The sequence below is a fragment of the Athene noctua genome, unplaced genomic scaffold, assembly GCF_965140245.1.
Source record: "Athene noctua unplaced genomic scaffold, bAthNoc1.hap1.1 HAP1_HAP1_scaffold_66, whole genome shotgun sequence".
NCBI lineage: Eukaryota > Metazoa > Chordata > Aves > Strigiformes > Strigidae > Athene > Athene noctua.
This window is the reverse complement of record NW_027437556.1, coordinates 247,710-275,356: the sequence shown is the minus strand read 5'-3', so window position 1 is coordinate 275,356 and position 27,647 is coordinate 247,710. Positions and strand designations below refer to the sequence as shown.

General features: G+C 41.2%; 1 protein-coding gene across 1 annotated transcript; it reads left to right on the top strand.

The window, feature by feature from the left end:
- The first annotated feature begins 304 nt into the window (after nt 1–304).
- LOC141955000 (ATPase family AAA domain-containing protein 2-like) lies at nt 305–27,647 on the top strand. The gene is made up of 25 exons (XM_074895073.1): nt 305–374; nt 844–907; nt 1,907–2,014; nt 2,887–2,995; nt 3,218–3,333; nt 4,590–4,764; nt 6,009–6,097; nt 6,440–6,599; nt 8,186–8,276; nt 8,716–9,030; nt 10,293–10,419; nt 11,799–11,982; nt 13,525–13,710; nt 14,987–15,119; nt 15,254–15,462; nt 16,718–16,877; nt 17,330–17,452; nt 17,547–17,696; nt 18,870–19,268; nt 19,886–20,007; nt 21,972–22,100; nt 22,469–22,523; nt 25,365–25,417; nt 25,579–25,771; nt 27,508–27,647. Exons 1-25 carry the CDS (start codon nt 368–370, stop codon nt 27,645–27,647), a joined length of 3,597 nt encoding a protein of 1,198 aa, XP_074751174.1. The 5' UTR covers nt 305–367.

The following is a 27,647-nucleotide window of genomic DNA, read 5'->3' as shown; positions in this document are numbered from 1 at the left end:
AACTGTTGGTGTTAAGACTGATTAGAAGTCACCCAGCCATTGGTGCAAGGGCAAAACAATATCTGTTTTCATGCTCCTCTGTGTTTTCTGATTTCTGGCACGTGTTTTGCATAAACTGGCCTTAAGGTGTTGCAGGTTTTCAGATCTATTGTGTCCTTAACATTAACATAATAGTAGAACCTGTTAGGCATCTGTGTAGTGCATTTTTTAATCTAATTTGCAACAGTACTTAAAACCCATTTAATGTTCTGTCAATCAATGTACAGTAGTTTTATCGGAAGAAAGCGACGCGAAAGGTGATGGTGAAGACACTCAAAAGCGTTACAACTTTCGACAGAGGAAAACTGTTCAGCGCTATCAAGCTCCGATGGCAAGTACGTTATATGCATAGTTCCTCTTCAGACTAATTTCTTGCGTATGAGTGAGGTTTTGTGGAATGAAAATATATATACACACACTCCTATTTACATTTCTTACCTTCATTCTGCAAGTAAATTTTATTAAATACATGTATCCTGTGCACATGATCTTTCTTTGCCATTTGTCATACTTACTGTTGATTTTTGGTAAAAAAATTACCTACATATCCTTCGAAGAACAGTAATTAAACACACTTGATAATCTTCCCCTTGTGTTCTTCAGTTCTCCTTAAAAAGCAGGTATGTGTTTTTTCATTTATACTGTGCACTGATTTACAAAAAATGAAATCCCCTTCCCAAATCACTTGCAACTTCTTCTGAAATTAGAGATGGGTGAAACACATCATGTTTTCTGCCTCCTTCACTATCCTGCTTTCTCTTAAACTTGTCTGTAACATTGTTCTAAATTCTTTGCTTTCAACAGAACCGGAAGAGCGTAAGATGTATTTTTCAGGCCAGTCACAAGGGTCTTCCAGAAGAAATAAGAGGTTGGTGTATAGTTCTTCTATAGAATAGTGATAGTTCTTCTTTATCAATAGTGCCGTCAGTCACATTATTGAATGAAGCTTTCAAGGGTTTCTGTATTGGTGGTAATTACAAGTTAATAGTAGGATTATCGATGTGGTCTGAGGGTATAAAGACAACGAATGTTGGGGGGGAGGCTATACTTTTTATTAGCCATTAGATTTTTTAAAAAGGGATTTTTACTGCCTTTTTACTGATGCTACCTTATCACTGATAAGGTGATTATGGAGGTTGTGGCAGAGATTGTGGAACTGAGATTCTTTTATTGTGGAATTGAAGCCAGCATATCTGTCTGAAAATCATAGACTATTTAATCTTGAGGGATACAAATTATTTTCTTAAAATTGATGATAATAGAGGGAGAACCTGTATGGAAGTTTTAATTTTTTGTTGATCACTCAAATACTGATTCCTCTCTGGAATCAGTTAATTTTTCCGTAAGAAACTGTTCTTAAACAGGAAAAGTGCTAAATGAGTTTATAAATTGCAATAGTAATGACAAAGGGATTTTGGATCCTGTAACCGGTTAGAGCATGGAGAATGGGGTCTCTTGCTAGATAGGAAGCGCTTTGTTTTGCATCCTTGAAAGCAGACAGTTATGGAAGGAAGGGGTTTTGAAGACAAATTTTTAAATAAGTTAAAAAGGATTATGTTTCCCAGAGTGGATACATAATGCTAAGTGAGGTTCTGTTTGTGTGTGTGAGAAAGATTGGACAAAATGAGTAATCTGTTTATGAAATTTTGTGAACTGGTTAAACATTTTACCTTCCAAAGAAAAACTAAATTTTGCTGTCACAAGGAAAGTCATGTAATGTAACTTGAAATCAGATTCATTCATAAGAGTGAAACGATCTGGAAACTTAATAGATCTCAAAGTAAATTCTGCGATAGAATTCACTTAGATTTCAATATGACTTAGTGCGTACTTCAGTTTGGTTACTTGCTTGTTTCAATGTATGCAGACGGAGACAGGCAGTCCACGACAGTGATTCCTCATCCTCATCGTCATCTGAAGATGAAGAGCAGTTTGAGAGCCATAGGAAGAACACCCATAACAGAGATTTAAGAAGGTTAATGAAATTGGAGAATCTGGGAGGAGTTTGCATCTGCCTAACTGTGAAATGTTATCCTCTTCCTCTTGTGCACTTTCTAAACTGTCGCAATATCTAATCACATCTGTTGATAGTGACAACTGTAACTGGACTCTCTAAAACTGGATTTTTAGAATTGATTTTTAAGAAGCAATTTGATCTCTAGGTGGGAATGGTGGGAGGAACACTTATATCATGTTTTAATTACTGTGCTTTACAGAGGTTTATTCAGAAAGAAAACCACTGTAAAAAAAAAAAAAAAAGTTATAAATAGAGGAAATGACTGAGGTTTTCTTACATAACAAATGCTCTAGAAGAACTATTTTAATGACGGTTTAACAGATAAGTTTTCAGCCTGATGTCTTTCAGACCTGTGTGTCTTCTGGCACATATATCGTAAAGTCCTCAGCAAGTCCCAGCACTGGTGGACAGCCTTCATCATGTTAATCCACACTGAAATAAGTATCCCCTTGGGCTGTAACTTTTTGAATGTAAAATCTTTAAAAGATGTCAGTGTATTTTAGGGGGTTCTTCCATCACACGAGTCAAGGTCAGTTCATGGTCTCCACGTACAGCATAGCTGTTTCTTGCATTCATACTGGCGTGGATATTCGTAAGTGCTAAGAGTTGTTAAAATAATTAATGCTTTAATGTCTGGAGTGACCATTTTCCTTTATTTACTTATGGATATTAAATGTAAACCCATTTGAAGGAACATTTAACTATTTAGGAAGTTTCTGGTAATTCGTGAGGTTTTTGTGCATTCGCTTCCCATCATTGTAAAAGCAAAAATCTTCTAGCTGCATCGTAAGTTAGAAAGCGCCTTTCTCTTTCTCCTTAATTCAAAACAGGTGTCTTCCACTAAACTTTGGGAAAGATATGTTGAAGAGAATTCACAAGGATCGAATGAAGATTGGAACAGGTCTGTCTGATGGTGATCCAATGCAAACAGATGGTCTGGTAAGTATTTTTAGTTCATTGTGTCAGTGAATTGTTTACAGGGCTTATAAAAGCTTTCAATAACGTGCTGTCTACAGCTACCTTGGTTAACGGTTTTTCTCGAGCAATTTGAAACTGCCCAGAATGTTACATTTGTGCTGACATGTGATTTCTGATGGAACCTTATTGTGGGTGCAGCTTTCTTTAACATGCAAAAATGTGTTCTACTGAATTTATTTTTAGGTACGATTTGATGGTGTGGGTGGTCTTTCTGACCACATTGCAGCTTTAAAGGAGATGGTCATTTTTCCACTGCTTTACCCAGAAGTCTTTCAGGGATTGAAAATTCAACCGCCAAGGTAACAGACATTGCTTGAAACTATAATTCACTTGTTTTCCGTAGAATATTTGACTGAGGTATCAATATATTTACATGCTTCAAAATTTTCAGTGATGTTGATGAGGATTTTAGCAGTAGCAAAAAGTAATTTCTTGAAAATGGATAGAATCCAGAATACGTGTGGGCTCAAAGATTTAGTTTTTGGTGAGAATACACTTTAAAGGTGTCTTGCCTTTAAAAGGTGGCGTTATGTTGTTTTTGAGTGCTATGTACAAGTCAGCTTAATTAGTTTACAAGCAAGGAGGAGTTAATTATTGGTAGTCATGTGTGTTGCTTGGAAGTCGTCCACTTGTCTCTCCCACTGACTCTTTGGTTGTGTGGTTTTTTTTTTTTCAAGTGCTCAAGTAGCAATTTTACAATTGATAAGACTTGCAACTAGAACCTTGCAGTGTGTGTTTGTGTTCGGGCTAAAATAAGAATGTGTCCACTTCTTATACAGCTAAATTAGTTCTGCATTATGAGATGAAATTATTAGAGATCTAGTTGTTAGCTTTATATGCTCTTCGTCAGCAAAACTCGATCACGGACATTGAAATATGACTTTAAATTCTTTGCTTTCAGGAACTTAAAACTATTGCAAATAATCAAAATAAAATCTCTCAGTGTTTTGCTTCTTTCTTCATTGGAATTCTCTTGAAAGAGCAGTGTATTAGTTTTTTTAGATGAAGAGTATGTTTATCTGGAAATGCAGAATATCCTCCCAGCTTTAGAGTTCCTCCTCATTTATCATCAGCAATGGATGGTCTGGGAGTCCAAATCCAGTAACTTAAAGCTTTTTGAAGGAGAATGAAATGCTTTACTACCAAATCTTGATTCTTGTGAAAACAAGAATGAATATGCAGTGCATCACTAAAAACTGAACTGGTGATTCATGTTAGAGCCCCGTCTCATCCTTCACTGAAGTTTGTTCTTGTTTGGTTCCCCCGTGCTGTAACCACCCCTGTTGGTTTGTCATCAGTTTTGGAAGTGTCCTTGTGGATCTTTTCTCAGGGTTTTGTACATCTGTGTTATATTCTTTGTTCATTTTGTTTGCTGCCTTGTTGAATTGTGCAGGAACACAAAACTTCCATCCAATTTGTCTTTTCTCACACTTCAGCTGTTACTGCTGTTGTATAGATGAAATCTTTTATTTAGGAGAGAAGAGTTGTGCGTTTTAGGGATGGGGGTTGTAATGTTTTTTTTCTTAAATCTTTTTTTTTTTTTTTGTAATTGCAGAGGCTGCCTATTCTATGGTCCGCCAGGGACTGGCAAGACACTGGTGGCTCGTGCACTTGCTAATGAATGTAGCCAAGGTGGCAGGAGAATAGCCTTTTTCATGAAAAAAGGTGCTGACTGCCTGAGTAAATGGGTGGGTGAATCTGAACGAGAGCTTCGTATGTTATTTGATCAGGTAAGGTTGAAATGTGCTATGTGTTCTGAGCTGTAACTGTAATTTTCTGTGGTGAGTATTTTTAAGAACAGTTCACTCTTTTTTGTGTTTTGTCAGTTCCTTCCACTAAAATGGGATTGCCCGTGTTTCCTTTTTCAGTGGGTTTTTTTAGGGGCTTGAAATCTTGAGGTGTACTGTGAAAGATTAATAAACAAGAAAACCTCTCAAAGCAAACGCCCACCCTCTGCCACAAAATAAAACAAAAACGCACCACCAAACTTTCCCCCCCCCCAAAAAAAAAACCAGCCACAAAAAGGGTTTCAAGAGGCAAGAGATATGAATCATAGAACAGAATCATTCAGGTTGGAAAAGACCCTTGGGATCATCGAGTCCAACCATCAGCCCTGCTCCACGAAGTTCTCTCCTACACCATATCCCCCAACATCTCATCTAAACAACCCTTAAACATATCCAGGGATGGTGACTCCACCACCTCCCTGGGCAGCCTATTCCATTGTCTGACCACTCTTTCTGTGAAAATTTTTTTCCTAATGTCCAGTCTAAACTTCCCCCATTGGAGTTTAAAGCCGTTCCCCCTTGTTGTGTCACCTGTGAGAAGAGACCAGCACCAACCTCTCTACAATGTCCTTTCAGGGAGCTGTAGAGAGTGATGAGGTCTCCCCTCAGCCTTCTCTTCCTCAGACTGAACAGTCCCAGCTCCCTCAGTCTCTCCACACAGGATTTATTCTCCAGGCCCTTCACCACCCTCATTGCCCTCCTCTGCACTTGCTCCAGCACCTCGCTGTCTCTCTCGTATTGAGGTGCCCAAAACTGGACACAACACTCCAGGTGTGGCCTCACCAGTGCAGAGCACAGGGGGACTTTCACCTCCTTATGATATGGTGGCTTTAGATCAGAGGGAGAAAGATACAGGCTAAAAGCACGGTCATTCAAATTGATAATGGAAGCTTGCTTCCAGAACCTGTAATTGAATTAAGTCCCGGCTCTGTTCTCAGTGGTTGCCAAAGAGCTGTAAAAAGTACTGGTATGATTTGTTTCCTATCACCCAGTCTCAGGGGGGCTGACATAGGCTGCTGTCTTCTGTTACTCATGGCACTTACTCCATTTGCTCAATTAGTAGAGATCCCTGATGCTAGTCTGAAGATCTAGTTCTAGTGACCTTCCAACCATAACGTTTTTCATGCATTTTCTCTTTAAAATAGTGCTGGTTTACTTCTGTCAGCATTCCTGTGTTTTCATTCCAGGCCTACCGGATGCGACCTTCAATTATTTTCTTTGATGAGATAGATGGTCTTGCTCCTGTGAGGTCCAGTAAGCAAGACCAAGTTTACAGGTAGTACATTTTTTGTACCTACGTAGAAACTGCTCGATCTTTGTGAAAAGAAGATCACAACCTATTTAACTTTGTGACACATTCATTTATCCTGAAAACTAGTAATACAGTGCTACTAAATTTCCGTTGATTTTTAAACAATAGTTGGAAACAATTCACTAAGCTTGAGATCAGCACAAGGCTTGTGTTACCTTATCTATTTTTTGTATGTCTTCAAATGAGTCACTAATCTGTTAAAAATCAACTAAAAGCTTATCCTTTTGGGGTGATCGTTGGAGAAGGCCATGTAAAACATAACAGAATTTACTAAACCAGTGAATTAAAATTATATCTTCCTGTTAGCTCTCTTGTTTCAACACTTCTGGCACTCATGGATGGCTTAAACAGCAGAGGAGAGGTTGTGGTAATCGGAGCCACCAACAGACTGGATGCCGTAGATCCCGCTTTACGAAGACCGGGACGCTTTGATCGAGAGCTCCTCTTCAGCTTGCCAAATAAAGAGGTAAGAACTTAAACTGTCTTAATGCTAATGTAGCAGAGTCCATCTTTATAACAAAACCATGTAACAATGCAGTATCACTGAGCAGTTAAAATCAAAACTGGTTTTGTACAACGTGGACGAAAGAGGGATATCTGGAGAGACTGTCTTGTACTGTGGAGGGCAGATCTGATACTTGAATATTTATGATTAAGTTCTGTAATTAGTTCTGGTTTCACTGTGACCAGCCAAGAAAATGGGATGCTTCTATCAAATGTTTAAGAAAGATTGAATGTATGAATTGGCTACAAATTACTGCTATCTCATCTTGGAAATGAAAGAAATGGTGTGCACACAAGAATTTCATTTTTGATAACAAAAACCTTAACCAGGGTGCAGGAGTGAATGAAAATTTCCTGTTGCCAAAGCAGTTCATGCTTGCTTACTTATTTAATTCACTTGGGCACTTTCACCCTGAATTGTTCTTGCTCTTGGTTTGTGAAGGGGTAGCAGCTCTTCTGTGTTGGATTGTTCCCAGGCTGGGTATCCTGGGAGAGGTACTTATTAACAGGGATTTGGACAAAGGGGTGAAGGACGCTGCACAGGTGGAGGGCTTGGGAAGCTTCTAGCTCAACGGTGATAGCTAAGCAATGAAAGTATTATAGCAACCAAATAATAATAATATCATTCTAATTCTATTATAATTATTTAATTACAATATTATAGCAACCAAAACATATTGAAAGGGTGACGACAGCGTGCAAAACTGGAAGGCTGGTTTTGTGTTTTCCCTCTGGCTGTCACTGACACTTCTTTTTCTTTTATTAGTGCTTTTTGGAAAAAGGATAAAACACTTACTGGATTGAAGGCTGGTGAAAGTGCACTAAACAGTGTATTTAAAACAAACATGTGTCTCCAGTTTTTACCTGCTCTCAGCAACAGGAGAGGGGGCACCATGAAACAGATCAAATATGCTACTCCCTACTGTGGAAATCTAGAAATCTGCCCTAATTAATCTATGTACCAGGAAATACTTAAATGAAAGTCTTGCTAATTGGAGATGAGGATAGGCAACATTTGACACTTTCTGGATCAGTGACAGTAGTTTGAGTCATAATTATTATTCTTTGTTACAATTGTAGCAATTTGAAATGTTGTGCTAGGACTGTTTTCCTTGAATGCATCTGCAGAAAAGCAAATTTGATGAACTAATGAGACTGTCACCATGAAGTTTTGCTGAATTTGAGAGAATTTTCTTTGGTCAAAAATCTCTGTTTGCAAATAATTTAGTTATTTTTTCACTAGAGGTTCTTCCTTAGGACCATTAGGTCTTCTACTTGTGGAAACTTACTTTTTATGGAAGCTATAAATGCATTAGATTTCACTGCAGACCCCCAGGAAGAGTTTAATGTAACAAGTTGAGAATGATTAAATATTGTGCTTGAAAAAGCAGAGAGCATATTAACTGAACTTTAAAATTCTTAGAAGTTTAGTAGAGAAGAGAATTATTTGTATTATTGTGAGGTTTTTTGGGGTTTTGTTCTGTGGTTTTGAGGGTTTTTTTAAGAAAAAACCTGGGACAAACTAAAAGGCAACCATTCTGTTTCCAGTCTAGAAAAGAGATTATAAAGATTCACACGCAAGGCTGGAACCCTAAGCCATCGGACAGGTTTCTTGAAGACCTAGCTGAAAAATGTGTTGGTAAGTTTGAAAACTAAGTGAGTTACTGTATGTGACTGAGCCCCAAGGAATCTGGGCTTGTGTCAGGCTCTACCCCAGCTCTTGTGCCTTGCCTGCAGAGTGAGGCGGTGAGGCAACTGGCACGTCTTGGGAGCAAATAACGACAATGTCAGATGCTTCTTTTCTTTTGATTTTATTTTGTCTGTCAGAATGTTGAACGGGGTTTGGGCATCTTCCTTGGGAGCAAAGTTTTGACTGTGATGCTGCTTCATAAGTGCAGGATATCAAGCTGCAAACCACATAACAAAATTTCTCCGCAGTGCAGTCACTCTAAATTCTCTCTTAACCAGTTAATGTTGGGCTGTATACAGAGTCTTTCAGGGTTGCACTTTAGAAACCTTGGCCTTTACTTCTGTGTCGCCTGAAACTGACCTAACGTGATTCTTGTTTTGTTTATTAGGATACTGTGGTGCTGATATTAAATCGTTATGTGCTGAAACTGCCCTCTGTGCTTTGCGTCGCTGCTATCCTCAGATATACAAAAGTGATGAGAAACTGCAGTTAGATACCAATTCTATTAAAATAACAGCAAAGGATTTTGTCGTGGCTATGAAGAAGATTGTTCCATCTTCACAGAGGGCTGTGACTTCACCTGGGCAACCGCTACCCCCTATTTCAAAACCACTGCTTGAAAACACCCTAGCAGAAATTTTACAAGCCTTACAGAAAGTATTTCCCCATGCAGAGACTGCACTAAAGGAGAACCAACAGCAAGGTACAGCAAGAACATCCACTTTAAAATTCTGCCAGGGCAAAAGTTCTGGTTTGTGCAGTCAACATAGGCAAACCTCTCAGCTGTAACGATAGTAGAATGTGATAATATGCATGTGCACAGTGCTGCATGAGAGCTGTGAATGACTTGTCGTTTGGAATAGAGCGCTGTGTGTTCTCTGCTAGAGCACCCTGTTTCTGACAGTAGCTAACACGGTATTTGTAATTTCTAGAGATGGATCTAAAGTTTAATGTATGGGGCACCTCTTTCAAAATAAATGTGTAAATGGGGAGACAAGGGTATTTTTACATGAATGCTTCTAATTCCTGTCTGAAGACTGTCAGGACCACAAGACAAGGGGTTTAAGCTAAATACTGGTTTAGGTGTCATGACTTTTAACCATAGTCTCTGAATTGAAATGTTTGTGGATCACACTGTACACTTGCACGTGAGATCAGAATGTTCTAGGAGTGGATACTTCGGGGCTTGGCTTGCATAGCATATGTCACCTCATGCTCCTGACTGTATCAGCCCTGATCAGGTTTAGTCTGTCAGTTGGTGTGAGCAAGTAAATGTATCGACTCACTCCACTCCTGATTAATGGAAATTTGTGAATAGTTAGTTGTTATGCTCATTCCTGGAGAATATTCCACCAATATTGCTCCCAGTAGGTCTGGGAGATGTATTTGCATTGGGGAAAAACAGAGGCAAAACTCCACCAGCCAAATCAAAGCAGAGAGGCTCGGGGATTGGTAATGGCATTCTCTCTCTGCTGCCCGCTTTACCTTATCTCCTCCTTCAGTGATCGGCAAGGAGCCGTATTTAGTAGGTTATTATATTCTGACTTACTAGTCCGAGACAAATTGAAGTCTGTGGCCATCGCATTCATGCACTAATTGCATGAATCGCATTAATTGCTCCACATCCAGTGGGGGAACCTCCTCCAGAAAGAAGTAGCCTTATTGGGTTTTTCACGTGTCTGGGAACTACAGAAGTTGTTCCTAATCGTCTTTATTCTAAGGAAAAAAACCTCCAAGTTTTCACCAACAGAGGGATAATAGCTTACGCAAATCACGGGATGTAGGACAGCTTTGTAGAGACTTGTGCAGTCTCAGATCTGTGGTAGAATGAACTCCAGAAAATAGCTTTCAGCATGTGCCCTCAAATACAAGTGGTTTCCAACACTGAGTTAGAAGCTTGATTAATGGATTAATGTGATATTGAGAGATGGACTATTGAGGAAAGTTAACAAACTTATCTTTCAGACAGTTTAAATAATATTTTAAGAGATGATGTGATTGACAGCGATGAGGAATTACCATCAATCTTTGAAGATGAGCCAACTCATAATATGTCTGATAGACAAAAGGAAAGCCTCCTCACTTTCAGCAGGTAAATGTTTATCCCCTTTATGTTTATGTTTTGAAGATGGCTGGGTCTGTAAAGAGTTTTGATGTGAAGGGTGGTAGATGAAGGAGTAAAGCGGGGGGGGGGGGGTGTGGGGTGTGTGTGATCAGTCTTTGCAAGACGTAAGGGTGAAGGTCCAGCTGGTTACTAATGTTATAACGGAGTACATGATCATAACCCATTAAACTGAACGGCCCGGCCCTCTTTTCCCAAGTCAGTGGTCTACAGACTATTAGAACATGATTTAACCCATGGTATTCCTTGAAAGACTCAAGACCAGAGAAATGTGCTGTCTGTCCTTCTAGCTAAAAAACTCCTATGGATTTGTGTAGCCATCTTTTGACCTTCTACCTTCCAGGAGCGTTAAACCAGTAGCAAATTATGTAGCAGAAACAAAATTGAGAAAGGGCTCGTTAAAACACTGTGAGAAAAACATAAATGATGTCTGCATTTTGTAACTTTCACCTACTAAATTAATGTTAATCTTTTGACATTTTACTGTGGAAGTCGTATAAGCCAACAGTTGAAAAAAGAGATTCCTGTCATCCCTGTAGTGTCAGTTATTTTTCTCACTTTCTGTCACTGTGCTGTCCAGAAAATCTTTGGACTTGCTGAGCTTGGTTAGGTCTCTAGGATCTTGGACTTCACCCAGTAAAAGTACAACAGTATTGGGGTGGAAAAATCAAATGCTTTTCACAAATGTGTTTTGTGGGAGTAAAGCAACATGACTGAGAAACGAATGCACAATTCAAAGTGAAACAATTAGAGTGGCTGAATAAAACAAATCTAAATCTTCTACGTCTTCAGTATACCGCTGTAATTTAACCGATCCAACTGTGCACTTGAGATAACAGCTAATGTGTTTCAGTGCCCATGTTATTTTTTTTTCTAAAAATATGGTTCTGCCCCTTCCTTCCCACAATCTCCAGTAACTATGGCCAAATTTCAGCTAAACTTGACAGGTGTAGAGATCTCACAGTTACTTAAACTGGTGCGTATGGGTGGTGAAGAGATCCAGACTAGTGTGTGCTGAGAGTTGTTTTCCCCCATATCAGGTTACTGATGAGTTGTCATGTGTGTATTGAGCTGGACAGTCCCCCTGTGGAATTGAAGAGCTGGTACTTAACTGAGCCCAACGAAGAGCAGACACGCTGGGGATTGGCAGGTTTTCTTAGGGGAAGTAGGGTACCTGTTTGTAATAAAATGGGCTGTGATGGTCTTCCTGATCACAGGCCAGCTTCTTATTTGCTTGAAAATGGAGAGTATTTACCAAAAGAAAAAAGTGCATAGGAAAAAAAAAAAATAACATCTGTATGCCTATTCATCACGTCCTTTTTAAACTTACTTTCTCCTTACTGTTCTAGAAATGCTCATTATCAGCCGACATCTTGCAGGCCACGGTTCTTAATAACTGGAGATTCAGGATATGGGCAAGCTTCTCATTTGGCACCTGCAGTAATACATGCCCTGGAAAAGTTTCCAGTTTATGCACTAGACCTAGCTGTTTTGTTTAGTAGCGTCACGTCTCCAGAAGAAACATGTGCACAGGTATCTGTTTCCTCTTTAATCTCCTAAAATACATGAACTGTATGTAAACCAGTAAAGTAAGCAAAATTCATTGTTAATGGAGTTGGCCTGGCTTGAATGTGCTGTTAGGTTTACTTTTGTCTGAAAATCCGCTTTTTTTTCTAGATCGGATGACACTAAGGATGTTGTACATGCCCATATTTTCCATTTCAAATTAAACAGTGAGGATGTTGTTAGCAGCTGGAGAAGATGGGAGGTGCTGCTAATAAACGTCTCATTATGGCTAGGAATCCTGCCAGACTCGGTGGGATCCAGAATGTTGTTTTCATTGCTGCTTAAGACTCTGTGCTCCCAGGAGATAGCTCTGCATCAGCCCGACTGTTTGTCGTGCACTTTCTGTAGCCACCTTTTATATTGGTAAAGCAATTGAGGTTTTAGGGAAAAGAAGTGTTTCTTTTTTATACACATACAGCTGCCCTGCTGCAGTATATGCAGTAGAAGCATTAAGATTCATGGAACACTTGCATTGGTACTATGGTGTGGGTTCTTAACTAGAAAAATTAAATGTAAGCAGATTTAGCACTGCTTTCCTTTTTACTTGTAGGCAGGAAATCCATTTCATTGTTTGACATCACTGTATTAAAATATTCTGACCTTTAATAGCAGCTTTTCAGAGCTGTACAAGTAAGGACAGACACATTACATGGCCAGATACTCTTTAGTCGTATAAGAGGAGCAATTCCTTTCTTGTTATGTGGTGGTTGCACCTGAAGTCCTATAACCTATAGTCGCTGCCCAGATATACCACATGCACTTCTCATCTTGTGACAGGCACTCCCAGAATACTGATAATCCCAAAGGGTGCATAGAGAAATTTGCTATGTGAAAGGACTGTTGCCATTCTCCTCATGCAGTAGGTGCATGTCTTCCTTTGTGGTTGAGGTACTACCTGTAGGAAATGGCTTGTGATCTTTCAAAGCATTGGGATCTGGTCTGATGGATCCTTTGGTAATGAGAGGCTGTGCGTGGCTGACCTATTCAGACAGGCTAAAGAAGGGTCACAAATCTTACAAAATGTACTTGAAATTATGAATTGTAACCAGGCCTCTTCTACAGTCTCAGGCCTCATCTTCTCACATAGGTCTTTGGTTGTTCTGACTCTGCTCCAGGCTGACTTGAATATGTGCCCACTCTGAATTGAAAATGGTGTCGCTGCAGTCATGTAGTGATTTACCCAGACTAGTACATCTTGCTGAAGGGTTATCTTGTTCTCCTGCTAGTCTTGGGCACACCACCACACCAGCTGAGTTGTGAAACACTTTAGGAGTTATCTTACGCCTAGGAAGTTTTGAAATCGGTCAGAAATTCAGATCTGTTTCTATCTGCGTAGCAATGTCTATATTTGAGTCAAAGTGAAACTTTTACCTTCTTGTTAAGAAGTTCTTCTTCTGCTGGTTTGTTTTGATGTTTTGGCTTCGTAAGATAGCTTGACTCTTAGTTTGACGTACTCGTTACCCTATTCTACATGGTTTAGTTTTCTCATCCAAGCTTTTCTTTTACCAGCTGATGCGAGAAGCTCAGAGAACAGCACCAAGTATCATTTACATCTCACATATCCATTGGTGGTGGGAGGCTGTTGGACCTACATTGAAAGCTACTTTTATAACACTACTGCGGAACATTCCAGCATTTGCTCCAGTTTTGCTGCTTGCAACATCTGATGTGTGTCATGCAGATCTCCCGAACGAGGTACTTCTGTTGATATTTGTCTTATTTTTTTTTTATTCACTTTCTTGTTAATTGATCAGTCCTTTAAGAACCAGAGTACTGTGCCCTGTTAAGCAAATTTACACTGTTAGTACTCAGGCACCCTAACCAGGTCTCTTAAAATTTGCTTAAATAAAACAATGCTGAAGGCATTTGTGTAAAGTGTTTTCTGAGTAAAGAGATTGACTTTGACCCAACTTTTCCACCTTCTCGCACATTCATGCTTATTAGACAGATGTATAAATTTACTTCAGATCATAATTCCAGTGACTTCTAGATAGTTAGGTATGTTCTTAGTCAAGAATATACAGTGTTTGCCATGTAAATGGGAAAAAGATATTTTTACTGAAAACCCTTTACTGAAAATGAAAGATCTTTTTACTGAAAAAATAGAGTGGTCACACCATTAATGACAGAATGTCATTTCAAATTTAAATACCTCCATAAAAATTTCAATCTCCATGTAAGTGAACGCTTTACAAATTAGAAAGCTACGTTCCAACTTCTCTAACTTGGTAGCAGATTTTCACCTGTATTCCTTAACACAATTCAGTAGGAGTACATGCGTGGCTTTCTAGACATCTGAGAGTGTGCATTAAAGAAAGGTGTTCCAAATGTGAATATGCTGCTCTGATTACCTTGTCTCAGTTACTGGGGGGGGGGGGGGGAGGTGTGTTTGCTTAGCTAGATGGTTTTATCATCAGGGGCTTTGAAACAGTTTAACTTTCTACAGAAGTTTTTAAGCTGTTAATAAATTCCTTCTAAATTAAGTATTGAAATTCCTTCCATACCTTTTGGTAGTAGAGATTGAAAAATGGGAGTAAAACTTGGAAGTATGCAACTTCAGACACCTCACTGAAATTAATTTTCAAAAAACCCAAACCAAAAAGCCCTCACTCATCTGCTGAACCCTGCCCGTTCCTTCTGTAGTTGCCATAAAGATTCAAACTAAAGGGCAGCAAGGCAGGTAAATGCAAAATCATCAGTCTTGGAGGTGGTGAATGTCACCACTTTATCAGTGTGTCATATGGTCCCTTTGCTGGGCTTGAGCTCTAGGGGAGTTTCTTAGAGAAGATACGTAATCTGCCGTGCTAACCTATGAAAATCTAGCCTTTTAAGGCCAAGAAGATAACTTTTTCACAGTTTGTCTTGTCTAGATGATTATTCGGTCTAATTTAGAAAGGTACTCATCTTTTTGGAAGAGAATATAAACTTGTGTAGCCTTCTATCTGTAATATCTTTTCTCCTCATGTTTTAGATAAAAGACTTGTTTATTAATGATTATGAAGTTTTCCAACTCCACTTGCCTAATAAGGACAAAAGAAGAAAGTTTTTTGAGGACTTAATTATAAATCAAGCTGCTAAACTTCCTGCATCAAAGGGCAACGCAGGTGAGGATATACTTCTCTAGCTGTAAGTTAATAGGTACACAGTATTTGCTGTGGTGGTAATTTTCTATCAATAATTTTCCATATGCTTATGTTTGAGTACCATAAATTGAGTAGAAGTTTCTGATTGATTTAAGCTTGTCAGCCACTGGAAGAACTGCCTGAAGAACTGCCTGTAGCACTGCCGCCTAAGCCTCAAGAGCTGACAGAGAAAGAAATAAGACAGCCGGAGGAGCAGAAGGAGGAGATGTTGCATCACCTTAGGGTTTTCTTACGGAATGTGACTCTCAGACTTGCCGCTGATGGATGTTTCAGAGCATTTACAAAGCCTGTTAACCCAGGGGAGGTAAATGACTGTTGTCCTTTAATACCATTTTATCCGTGTGTATTCATCATTTCTCTCTGTCTATTTCTCAGTGTTTGTGTTCTCTTTATAGGAAGGTTTATCTTTGTTTTTCGGACCATACTGTTCTGGTCTGTCAAGAAGCAGGAAGTGAATTTTGCTTTTGCTGACTCCTTGAGGCTCTCGAGTGTCTGTTACTTGACTATTCACTGGACGCCCTGGGTTCCTTCTAAAATGCCATTAGAATTTTAGAATATTTTAGTCAGAAGGGACCTGTGGCAGTCATCTAGTCCAACTACCAGTTAGACCAAACATCAACACAGTTTGCTCATTAAAAGGCTTTGACGTGTAGGCGTGTTACAGCACTGAAAAGCAGAGAGATCTCTTTCTTTATTCGAAACAGTATCTATAGGACTGTTTCAATAAAGTCTAAAGCTCTTTCACTGACTGTTGGTAGTTTCTTTGAGAACAAGAGTAGAAGCAGTAGTTTTAAAATAAATGTTAAGATTCTATTCTCCGTTTCATCTGGGGCTCCTCAGTATGAGATCAACCGTAAGGGCTGTATGGTTTCTTCTTCCTCCCATACACTTCTGAGTCTCTTTCTCATTGAATTTATTGAATAAGTCTAAGCCAGGGACATATACTTCCATGTCAGCTGTAGTTTTAATAGAGCTTTGAGTTTCAGCAAAGTCCTGCTCCCCTAAGCATCCACTGACTTGTTTTTCCCTTTACTTCTAGTTTCCGAGATGTGAATAATCTAAGCAAACATAGATGTCCTCACCTAAACTAGTCATTAGGCTCCTTTTATGGTCTGAGAAAAGAAATCAGCACCTCTGGGTCCAGTTAACTCATTCTAAACTAGATGTCTAGGACAGATGCTTCCATGGTGTAATTCCTGCAGCCTTTTCCTTGCCTCCAACAACAAAGAGAATCTTAGGTGGCTTCACTGAGAAAGGTTTCTTGGCTGGGATTTTCTGAAGCAAAGTGAAATGAATCCCACTCTGGGTGTCTGTTTTCTTCCCTGCCCCACACAGGCTTCTGACCTCCCTGCTGCTTTCTTTCCCTCTTCTGGTCTGTTTCTTCAAAGCCAGTTGAAGTAGCCCTTCTATTTTCAAGAAAAGAACTTGTTAATTTCTGTGTTTTCGGATGGATCGTAAATATTTGGGGTTTTTACAAAGTACTTTATTTGACTTTATTAAAATAATTAATTTTGGTAGACAATGTGTTAAATCTCTGAGCATGTTTATTTCATTTGTAGGCATCTGATTATGCCAGAGTTATTAAGCAGCCCATGGACCTGTCGACCATTCTTTCTAAGATTGACTTGCACCAGTACCTGACTGCAGAAGATTTTCTAAAAGACATTGATCTAATCTGCAGCAATGCTTTAGAGTACAACACAGCTGAAGATCGTGGAGGTGAGGATGTGTTTTTATCCTGGATTTGGAAAAATTTTAAATTTATAAATTGATAGATGTCATCTGTGGGATTAGATCATTTTAAACACCCACAGAGAGCGTTTCTTGCCAGGTTGCTAGTGTTGTAGCGTTGAACTACGTGGGTGTGAAATGGCGATAGAAGTGTTGATCAGTAACTAGTGCTTTTGCTTTAATAATTAACTCTTATGTTGGTTTATATATCTATATATAAATATATATATAAATATATATTTTTTATATATATATATAAATATATATATATATGTGAGGATATATATATATATATATGTGGAGATATATATATGTGGAAAATATGCACTGAGATAACCTTTCATAACCTACCTATGACAAGAACAAATCTTTCTAAGTAGTCAAAATAAAGGATTTCATTGGCTGGTAGAAAATACTCAGTTCTGCCTGTAAAATTTCAGGTTGCCTCATTAGGCACAGAGCTTGTACTTTGAGAGATACTGCATACGCCATAGTGAGGGCAGAACTGGACAAAGATTTTGAACAATGCTGTGAGGCGATTGAAGAATCTCGTAAGGAAAGAGGTATGTTTTTTGACGCTAAGGACTTTAATACTTGTCTTAGTATTTGTGACCAACAATGCAAGACACAATTCTTTGGTCTCTTCTTTCCTGCAAGGCTGTAGCTCTTCAACATATACTCCATCTTACTGCTGTGCAATGCCAAAGCCGAACTCTGTTCCTGGGTATAAGGAAACAGAACCAAAGTGTAATGAAAAAATGAAGATGCCAGCAGCACCGATAAATTCCAGTACACCCTGCTCTAAAGGCAAGTGGCATTTTATTCACACTTTCTTGGAGACGGTGTTAAAGTCAACAGTGCCTTCTCTGTTCTTATCACATAACAGGTTACTGTGATGCCTGGTTCTTCATGCCAGAGTCATCATATTTTTTAACTTGCTTCAAAATATGAGATAAATCCAGAGATCATTCATTCAGTATGGTTATGAAGGTCAAGTACAGTGGTTAGTTTACATCGTAAGATACTGGCCTTGATGGCCCAACTGACATGTAATGGCTCCTAAATTGCTACCTCTTGAAGCCAAAAATGTTGTACCTGGCAGTTGCTGAACAATCAACTAGTTCTTAGTTATATAATAACAGCATTTTTCCCTTTCCTGCCCAGAAATGCTAAACTCTATGCTCCCTCTTCCTGTGATTTCCAATTGAAGGGGGAAAGGGGAAAAAAAATAGGGGAACAATCATGATAGATATGTAAAGGAAAGATCATGATTTCCTCACTCTTCCTGTGAAAAGGACATGAAAGAACAAAGGGACTTGGGTGTCTCCGTTAAAGCACATGACATAGTGTGAAGTTTCCTGGGTCTCACTGGCATGACTGAGAATTTTGCCATTGACTTCACCCATATGCTTTGAGCGGTACTCCCTGAATACAAAGAATGGTGGCTTTTTCTGGAAGGCGAGAATGCGAATTATGTTTTAAACAAGGTTAACTGAATCAGAAAGCGTATGAGGCATAAGTGTTTACGGACAATGTTTTCTCCAGTAAATATTCCCTTAGAATTGTCTCTTTAACTCTGCCCAACACACATTTAGCTTTTGAAGTTTACAGCTTTAAAACGGATTTGAAGAAGGGCTTGTCTCCAAACGCTTTTCTGTTTATCTAGATTAATTCACGGAGTAAGACAGTAAGCAACTTCACCTAATAACCTTGCTTTGCAGTAATACTTCCTATCAAAAGTAAGAATTTTCTGCTCAAAAAATCTTGAAGCTGATGGTTTTGTGAATGGAAAAATCTAATAGCAAATTGACCTCATTAATTTGCAACTCTTTCTCTAGACACATGTAGGGAGACAGACACTGGTACTTGAGCTTCTTTGATCATTTTCCCTGTAAGTCAAGTAAGATGAGGATGCTGGATTTGGAAGGACGAACTGCTTGGGTAATGTTTTGGATTACTTTTTCTGGTATCCCTTTGTAGGTGTATCAAAAAGAAAATACAAAAAGAACAAAGGCTCTTTGGGTATCAGGGCAAAGAGGAGGAATTTTCAGTTCAATAAAGAAAATAAAGTTCCGGAAGAGCAAAATGAGGTAGAGAGCAGTGAAGAGTCTCCAGAAAAACATGTTTCTAATATGGATCACGCTGAAGTTGAGCCCACACGGGATTACTCTGTGGAAGAAAATGAAAATGTACTTCGAGAACGACAGAAAAATGGGAATGAAAATAAATCTGGGGCAGAAGATGAGACATTTTTCCTTTTCACAATGCCTGCTTTTGAAAAGAAGAGTGTCGTGCTTCCTGAACCTTCAGACCTAGGAATGAACAGTGAAGTGATGGCTTGCCAAGTAGCAGAATGTTTGGAAGAAGGAAATTCAAATGGTAAGTGAAAGGTCAAACAGGTCATGTAGCTCCTTTTTATTCCTAAGAGGGTTACACTACTTAGTAGGATTTGGTCATCTTTAATGCCATTCTGTTATTGCTGCTGTATCTCCCTAGAACCAGCACTCAATGTTTCTTGCATAATGATGCCGCTCCTTTAGTTATGCTAGCCAAACTCATGGGTTTTTGCAGCTGCTGTTTTTTTGATTCTGAGGTGTGTTTTTCAAATGGCACCAAGCTGTGCTTCAAGCAGTGTGGAGCCAGAGTCACATGTGGAATAGAAGACATATGTCCTAAAGTTTGCAATGTAAGATGTGTTTCCTAGCCTGAATTACTTTGCAAGTTTTACCATGCAGTGCTGTAATGGCAATGTGACGATATTTTTTCCCCTGCTGCCTTCCGTAGTGCTTTTTTTTTTGTGTCTGAGTTGCTGATTTTTATGGATCAGTGACTTTTGCCAGAAAGAAAGTGAAAGTCAAGCATTTATCAGTGAAAAAATGGTAACAGTTTTGTCTCTGTCATTCCAGAAAGAACTGTGTTCCAGGTACAGGATACTTCACTGATACTGTATTCCAGATAAACAGAAATTCTGACTTAAGAAATTTGTGTCATTCCAGATTTCTGGGTATGCTCTGTAATTCATGAAAGATATTCTCCGGTCGAAGAGCAGCAGGTGATACATGTCAAGCCATCCACGGGGACTGCCACACAGCCAACGATTGTCGATTACCAGTTCACAGTAAGTCTAATTTCTGTTTTGTTAATACTGAAGCGGGACGTTTTGTTGCTATGAGTACAGTTGCCAATTAAATGCCAATTAAACAATGGCAATTAAAACAATATATGGGGAGGATATATAGCTTGTGAAGTAATTGAACTGGTAATGGGCTATGACTGTTGTGTTTCCACACCTGGTGTAGACTGTTGTTCTTGCTTTTGGTGAACTAAATTTTAGGAAACTGGGTTCTCTCCTCATTTTTTTAATTTAAGAGGACTTGCTGAATTTTAAAATAGCCCACTGACAACCTGCTGGTACTGTTGGTTAGTGATGTCCTAACAGTTTCTGTGATGGATTTGGGGGTTTTGGTTTGGTTTCTTGCAGGTTTTTATTTATTAGGAACCTGAAAAGGACCTCTATTTCTACAAGTGATGACTTTAAACCTGAAGTTACCAGGCTGGCATAAAGCTCATCATGGCTAAAATACGAATACCTGCTTTTCTGAAATTCTTTCAAAATCCAGTGTTAGAATTTTGCATTCATAGTTACAGTGTGATAAGGATTTTCCAGTCTCTTGTAGGAGAGAAGTTGCTATCCTAGGCTACAACTGGGGAAAGACTTAAAGATGGGCCCAGCTGCAGGGAGTAAAAGAGGTTCCTTAACATGAATTGGAGAGGGTAGAAGAAGGACCTGATCTTCAGGGAATATTGCAGTGAGGAAAATTAAGAAAATGGCTAGGTTGCAGTCCTGGAAGTTGGCCAATGCAGAGGAGGGCTGCTGTTTACCTGCCATGATGAGAAAGGGAATATTACATGGATATTTCCCCTGTTTGGGAAATTGTGGCCAGACAGGAATCCCCTTTGGTGAAGGGGCTCGTCAGCACAGTTCTGTCATATTTTTAAGCTGTGACTTAATTTGTAGAGGTGAAACTAACTTTTTAAAGCTGGCTTCCTACAGAAGCAGATTTCAGGGAGGGGGTTTTGTTCATGTCTTCCTGTGTATGCAGAGGAGCCACATAGGTTTTTCATAGAGTCAGGGTGCTAATAATGTGCTCCAGGGTTATTGTCCACTTGGCAGGTGGTAAGTACGATAGAGCCTTTGTATATGTTTCAGCTGCAAGGAGTGACACAGTCATGAAATGCATCTGATGTGAGGCAGCCAGACTTTGGCGATGGGCAGTTGTGAGGCAGTAATACTTTCATTTGGTATGGCTGCTCTGTTAAGCTAATCTTCACAGCCTCACACACCACCCAGATACTAAACAACTACAGCAGGGGAAGAAGGTGCTGCCACTCCCTTGTTCCTGTTGCTTTCCCAGAGATTATCACATTCACATCTTTACCAGAAACAACTATGTGAGAGATGGGTCATCTGCTACAGGCAGAGATACTCTACTAGTTTATCCACTCGTCAGTTTAAAGGCGGGAGCTAACGGATCTGACTTTGCTTTCTGATGTGCTTCAGACACCTGAGCAATGTGTTCTGCCAGCAGCTGTAGGCACAGTACACGTTCAGGTAATGGTGAGCCCCTAAGGATGCTTCTGTTTCCAGCTGGCACAGCTGTATCTAGAAGATCCATTGTGTGGTGCCCTGCATTGCAGAAACAGTTTCTCTCATGAAATGCAATGGTGGCTTTGCTGTGGCAGCTGCCCTACAACAAAGTGGATTGTGTCATTCCCTGCTGTTCTGGAAGCAGTTGATTCACAGTTATGATTGTTGATGTGATTCATCAGTAATAAAGTATTGTCTGAAATTTAATCCTTCCTTTTTTCTGAAGTGTGAAAAAAACCAACCTCATTTTCTCCAGTTAAATCTTGTGAGGTATTTTATCTGTTCTCTGAAGCATCACTCATTTTATTTAACAATATAAGGAAGTAGGATGTCACTTGTGTTGTGCTGTTACTGTTTAGCTTCTAAAAACATAAAGAGCCTATGCAGAGGTTCTTGCACTATTCTCAACTTGCTGTTTCCATTTTTTTCTTCAGCAACTGTTGCATTTTGTCACTGTGGCAACTGAGAACTTCAGTATATTTCAGCTGGAAAAACTCTATGCTGTTCTTAGTCACTGCATTTACCAACATCGGAAAGATTACGACAAAACCAAATTAGCGAAGGTACGTTTTTCTTGTCTTATAGCACTTTCCATCACTGTTATGCATGTGTGTGTTACGCATGTACATGTACTCTAGACATCACGCTTACTTAGCATGACTCTTTGCTGCCTAGTTACCTGTGTGACAAGACTTTTTCATTTGTCTGGAAGACATTTATCCGTATTGCAAAACCATTGTTGTATTTGGCATAATTGTTGGCAGCTTCAGCAGGAAAAGGCTTGAAGTCAAGGGGTACACCCACACAGCCCTCTCAAAAGCAGTTAACCTCAGTCTGTCAGTAGTGCTTCTCCAGAACCTTTTTAGGGGCGGGTGGCTGTGAAATGAGGGCGCTTTTCTCAACCTGTTGCTTCCTCTTTCTCCCCTTATAGGCAGAGGTGGTGATACTTCATATAGCAGTCATTCCGTTCTTGAAAAGAAATTTAAGTATGAGACATAACAAGACTTTGAGACTCTCCTGTAGTCTCATCTTAACCTTTTTTTAACTAGTGTGACTCAAGCATCTTTAATTTGACATAAGGGGTGTTTTCTGCCTATGCTGGTTTAATGCCGAGTCAAATTCTCTGATCTCTTCCTGTAAGAGAGGCTCTCTGAGTTGTCAGAACTCAGCAGAAACCGTCCAGAGGCACCCATGGTCCCAGTCTGGCATTTCCAGTATCAAATCCATTTAGATAGGTTGGATATTCAGTCTTCAGATTCAAGATCATTGAATCCAGTTGTCTCCGAGATGCTTGTGCCTTAGAGAGATAAAATTCTTCATGCCTCTCAGTCTGCCTTAAAGAAGAGGAAGCCTCTTCTCTTTGGCCCTGGTCATCTCAATCCCTTCTTCCCACCTGGTAAAGAGTTAGAACAGACACTCCATTCTGATTGTGCAACAGTGAGGATTACTTGGATCCAGGGAGCCCATTCCTGAAATATGTGCCCGTCTTTCATCCCATAGAATGACGTAGTTTAGCATGAGAAGGGATTTATTTACGTTATCTCAGGGCTTGTGAGCTTTTGTGACTTAACTTTTAATGCTTAAATTAAAAGTGACTGGGTTTCTTTGTTTTCTGCTTCTACCTTTAGCTTTAACATATATAACAATATCTCGTATTCAGAGTGACTGTGCAAATCAGTCAGGAACGAGCTCTGCTGTATGTAGAGATGGACTCTGAGGAATTACTTGTTAGAGTGCAGAAAGTAACATTTCCAGCTTTTAGCTGTGGCTTTTCAGGAACTGCCTGCTCTTTCTAACTGTTGAAAGCACTGTTGATGCAGATCCATAGAGTCTCCTTAGCCTCCTCTCTGTTTTGGATGCATAAGGGTGTGTTTGAAGCTACTAGTGGGTATAGAAAGACATTGTGGTGGTGATACCCTGTGTATTTGCTAAGTATTACTAAGATTTTCATGTATGTACAGATTCTTTTTATGAAGACATAAACAGAGTTCTTAAGCATATATTCATGCTGACTGCTACTGTCTTTTTTTCTTAATAGGAAATGAAGAAAGAAATTGCAGCCTTCAGTTATGCTCAGTGATAAAATTGATTTCAGCATACTTTGTGATGTTTTCATTCCATGTTGTTATATGTGTGTAATTCAACAAAGGTTACTTCTGCGTATTTATACATATATTATATAGATCTTAAAATACTTTCTTAATAAATTTTAAGTGCTTTGATAGTTTTGTCCTATATATAGAAATGTACATATATGTGGCATACTGCTGTGATTGCCTTTGGAATGCTGCAGATCTGAATATCTCCCAGATAATTTCAGTACCTTTCTTTAAAAGAAAACTGTTGAAAAGGTGATATGCTTTTATCACTGTTTTCCACATTGTGGGAATACATTTTTCTGAAATAATCTGTGGGGTTGTATAGTCCATGGCTTATTACATAAAGGTTTAAACCACGTCTCATTTTGGTATATGAAAAGTAAATCCTTTAGAAACCTCTTCACACATTTCAGAGGGAGGGTTTTTTTAATTACCTGATAGCACCTTAAGTGGTTTTCATAGAGCAACAACCTGAAGAATGTGGGAGAAACACTCCTTCCACAAATGTAAGAACTTCTGCTGTGGCCTATTTTTGCCAGTCAGAATAGCCTAACTTGAAACAAAGCAAGATTTACCCCTCTAACTTGCTAAGGTAAAGTTTATTCTTGCTTGTAATGACAATCTCGATACTGGGGAGTAGCATTTTAATAGAAATTGCTAGTTGCAGATGAGGTGATCTTGTAGTTGAATTAATTTGTAACTATTTTTCTAGTAACCTGGAGAGAATTGTATCTCCTTATTACATAGAAGTGAATATATTGTTCGTGATAAATATATTTAGAATAAAAGCAAAGCAATAGCCCATTTTGAAGATTTATGACTCTTCAAACCAGCACATTTCTCAGTTAATTGGACAGAGTTATTTTTTTAAAATTAATATTAAGATAGGCAAAGCTTAATTTTATGAGAATAAAATTTTGTATCAGTTGCAATAAAATAGGTGGCACTAGACTTTGCTCTTGTGTTAATGTCATCTCACATACAGAATGTCTGGTGATAGTGAATGCCTAACTGCAGTCCCTCTGTGTGTGTTTGGTTTCTTATGTTTTAGCTTTCTTTTTTTTTGTTTCTTTCTAGTGTGTTTGTCCAAACCTACACAGAATTTTTTCATCTATCTGTGTTGTTTGGATGAGTATTGATAAAAAATGAATCCCCTTGTTGGGTTTTTTTTGTCTGCTCTACCTACTTTCATCGCAAAGTAATTTTTATCATTCAAAACCTTACCCTTAAAAACCACTGTGAGTCTGAAGACTTCAAAATAAGGACTGTATGTGAGCAGCTTACCCCCATCTTGCTGTATTGGTTATACAGCAAAGGCAAGTCCAGGAGGAAGAAAATCGACACTGAAAACTTGCATTTCAGTGTAATGTGTTCCATTGGAAATGTAATACAGGAGTTAACGTCATTTTTCCTTCTCTTGGTCTCCACCTTGGCTGCTGTCACCGATTCTCGATGGGACTGTGGGGGTGGTTCGCCGACCGTGTTCCCCAAGATTACGCTTGGAAAAACTGAACGGGAGTGACTGGAAATGAGGAACCAGGAACATTACTGGGATTGGAACTTTTGCTCTTCCAAGCTTTGATCAGACTCCTTCCTGTTGCCAGTCTCAACAGGATACTGTACCTATGCAGTTTTAAAAAAAAATTATAATGGTGTAAATCTTGATCTTCCATGACCAATGGTTAACTCTTTAACAGTTCCCATAAGCCACCTCTTTCTCTTTCTCAGGGAAACAATCACATTTTACTGTCCGAACTAAAAAGGCAAAGAGTGATGAAAGAGTACGTATAAACACAACATTTTTGAGAAGCAGGCAGGGGGAGTTTAATAAATATTGACTAAAATATCTAGGTATGTACTAAAGGAAAAGGTCCCCTTTCTCCAAGTTCTGTAACAAGACAGAAAAAAAAAAAAAATAACGGGTGTGTGTTTTTTTCCTCAGAGTCGTTCCCTCTGCACTCCTCGCCCCTGGATTGGGTCTGTGGAGCCTGCGGCAGTGTTCTCCCTCAGCGACAGCTCGGGGCGCCTGAGGGATGCTCGGGGCTGGCGGTGGCAAAGCCGCTCTCCCGGGGCTGCGGCCGACGCGGTCCTCAGCGCCCGCCTGGGTGTGTGGCGGGAGGGTGCTGTGATAGGTGGTAAGCTGACTGTTCATCAAATTCAACAAACTGTAATATGAACTATTGCATATTGTGTAATACTAACAACAAATGCTTCATTGAACTAACCTGATAGTGTAAAAAAAAAAAAAGTGACAGGAAGGAGGGGGGGGGACAACAAGAGAAGAAGCATCTGTATGTCAGAAGATGTGGAGAATTGCAGGCGCATAATTGAATAAAACAGGAGGATGTTCATGACCATGAATCTCATTATGCAAAGAGATTACTGGGCCTAGATTGATAAGAACACTACAGACTCAAGAGGATCATCACATTCCAAGCTACACCGTGAGGAGGACCCACAGCCTTCCTCCCAGAAGACCACCCCCCACGATTTGAAGACCCCTGACCGTAGTTTTAACAACTTCTGTGCAAGCCTAAAGGACTGATAAGCTAATTACCATATGAAGCGGGAGTAGGCGGGTTCAAGTAATGAATATGTATAGGTGTATAATGACTATGTAATACTTTGTAGTATAAGATTGAAACAGAGTGCCCTGGAGGGTGCGGTCCGTTGTTGGAGCAGGAGACTCCCCGGCCGCCCAGCGCTGTTTCGCTTGTTGCCGCTTGCTAAATAAATAAATTGGGAACTCTGACTCAGCCAGTTTTAAGAACTCAGTTCATAACGGGTGCCAGCGCGGAGCCGAAGTTTGCCGGCGGAGGAGCAGGCCGCGAGGGCGCCGCTGCCGCCCGGCCACTGCCGGCCCGTCGCCCCCGTTCTTCCCTGCCGCAGCCGCTGCGCGCCGGCACCTCGTCGGGAAGAAGGGCGAGGGGACGCCGGCGGCCCCCGGGCTGCGGCGCCGGGGCAGGTCCCCCACGGCCGGCCGCTCCTCGGCGGAGCCGGGCCGCCCTCCAGCGGGTGTCTGCCGCCTGACGGGCGGGGCGGCGGCGGGGCGGCTCCGGCCCCGGCCCCGCTCCCTGCTGGGGAAGCCGGGGCACCGGCCGCGGCTGCCCGACCGCCCCGCGCACCCGCCCCGGGGCGGCGAGGCGCCGGGAGGATGTGAGCGGGCGCCGCGGGAGGCGGCGAGGCGAGGGCCCGGGCGGGCGGCGGCGCTGGGAGTTCCCGGCTCACCCGCCGCCCCCCGCCCTAGGAGCGGGGCGGTCGTCGGTGAAGCGCAAGATGGCGGCGCGGCCGCGAGCGGAGGTGGCGGGCGGGCAGGCCGGCGGGCGGGGCGGGCCGAGGGGCGAGGCGGAGCGGCGCCGTCAGGCAGGGGCTCGCGTCTCCCGCCGGCGCGGGCGGAGGGGCGGCTCTTGTCGCTAGGAGGTGGGAGGGCGACCCCCCCGCCCGGGGAGGCGTGCTCCCCGCACGGCCCCGCGTCCCCGGGGAGCGGGCCGGGTGCTCTCCCGGCGGCGGCAGGGCAGCGACGGCGGGTCCTGCCCGGCGGGGGGGCCGGGCCGGGCCCGGCGGGGGCTGCCGCCCCGCTGCCGCCCGCGGGGTGGGCGCGGTGGGTCGGCCGCGTCCCGCCCGCCTCCCTATTGTCTGGGGCTGCGGGCGAGTGGCTGGCGCTGTCCCTGCGGCCGGGAGGCGGTGGCGGCGGGGGGTGTCGCCGGCCGGGTGCGGCGGGCTCCGGGCTGCCTGCGGGGGGAGAGCCGGGGCGTAACTTCGCAGCGGACTGCTCCGTCCCTCCCCCGGCCCGGCCCGCAAGGGGATTAAACCCCTTCGAGCCCGACGACCGACCGTCTCTCACCCCTGCGCTTCCCTTTGCTCGCCGCAGGGCGGAGGAAGATTCGGCGGACTCGCCCGCCAGAAAGGAGAGGCCAGCAGTTCAATCCCGGGGCGCCCGCAGGAGCTGGCGAGTTCCCGCCCGGTTTCCCGGGCTGCGTGCCCCTGCCGGCTCTCGGGCTGACGGACTGA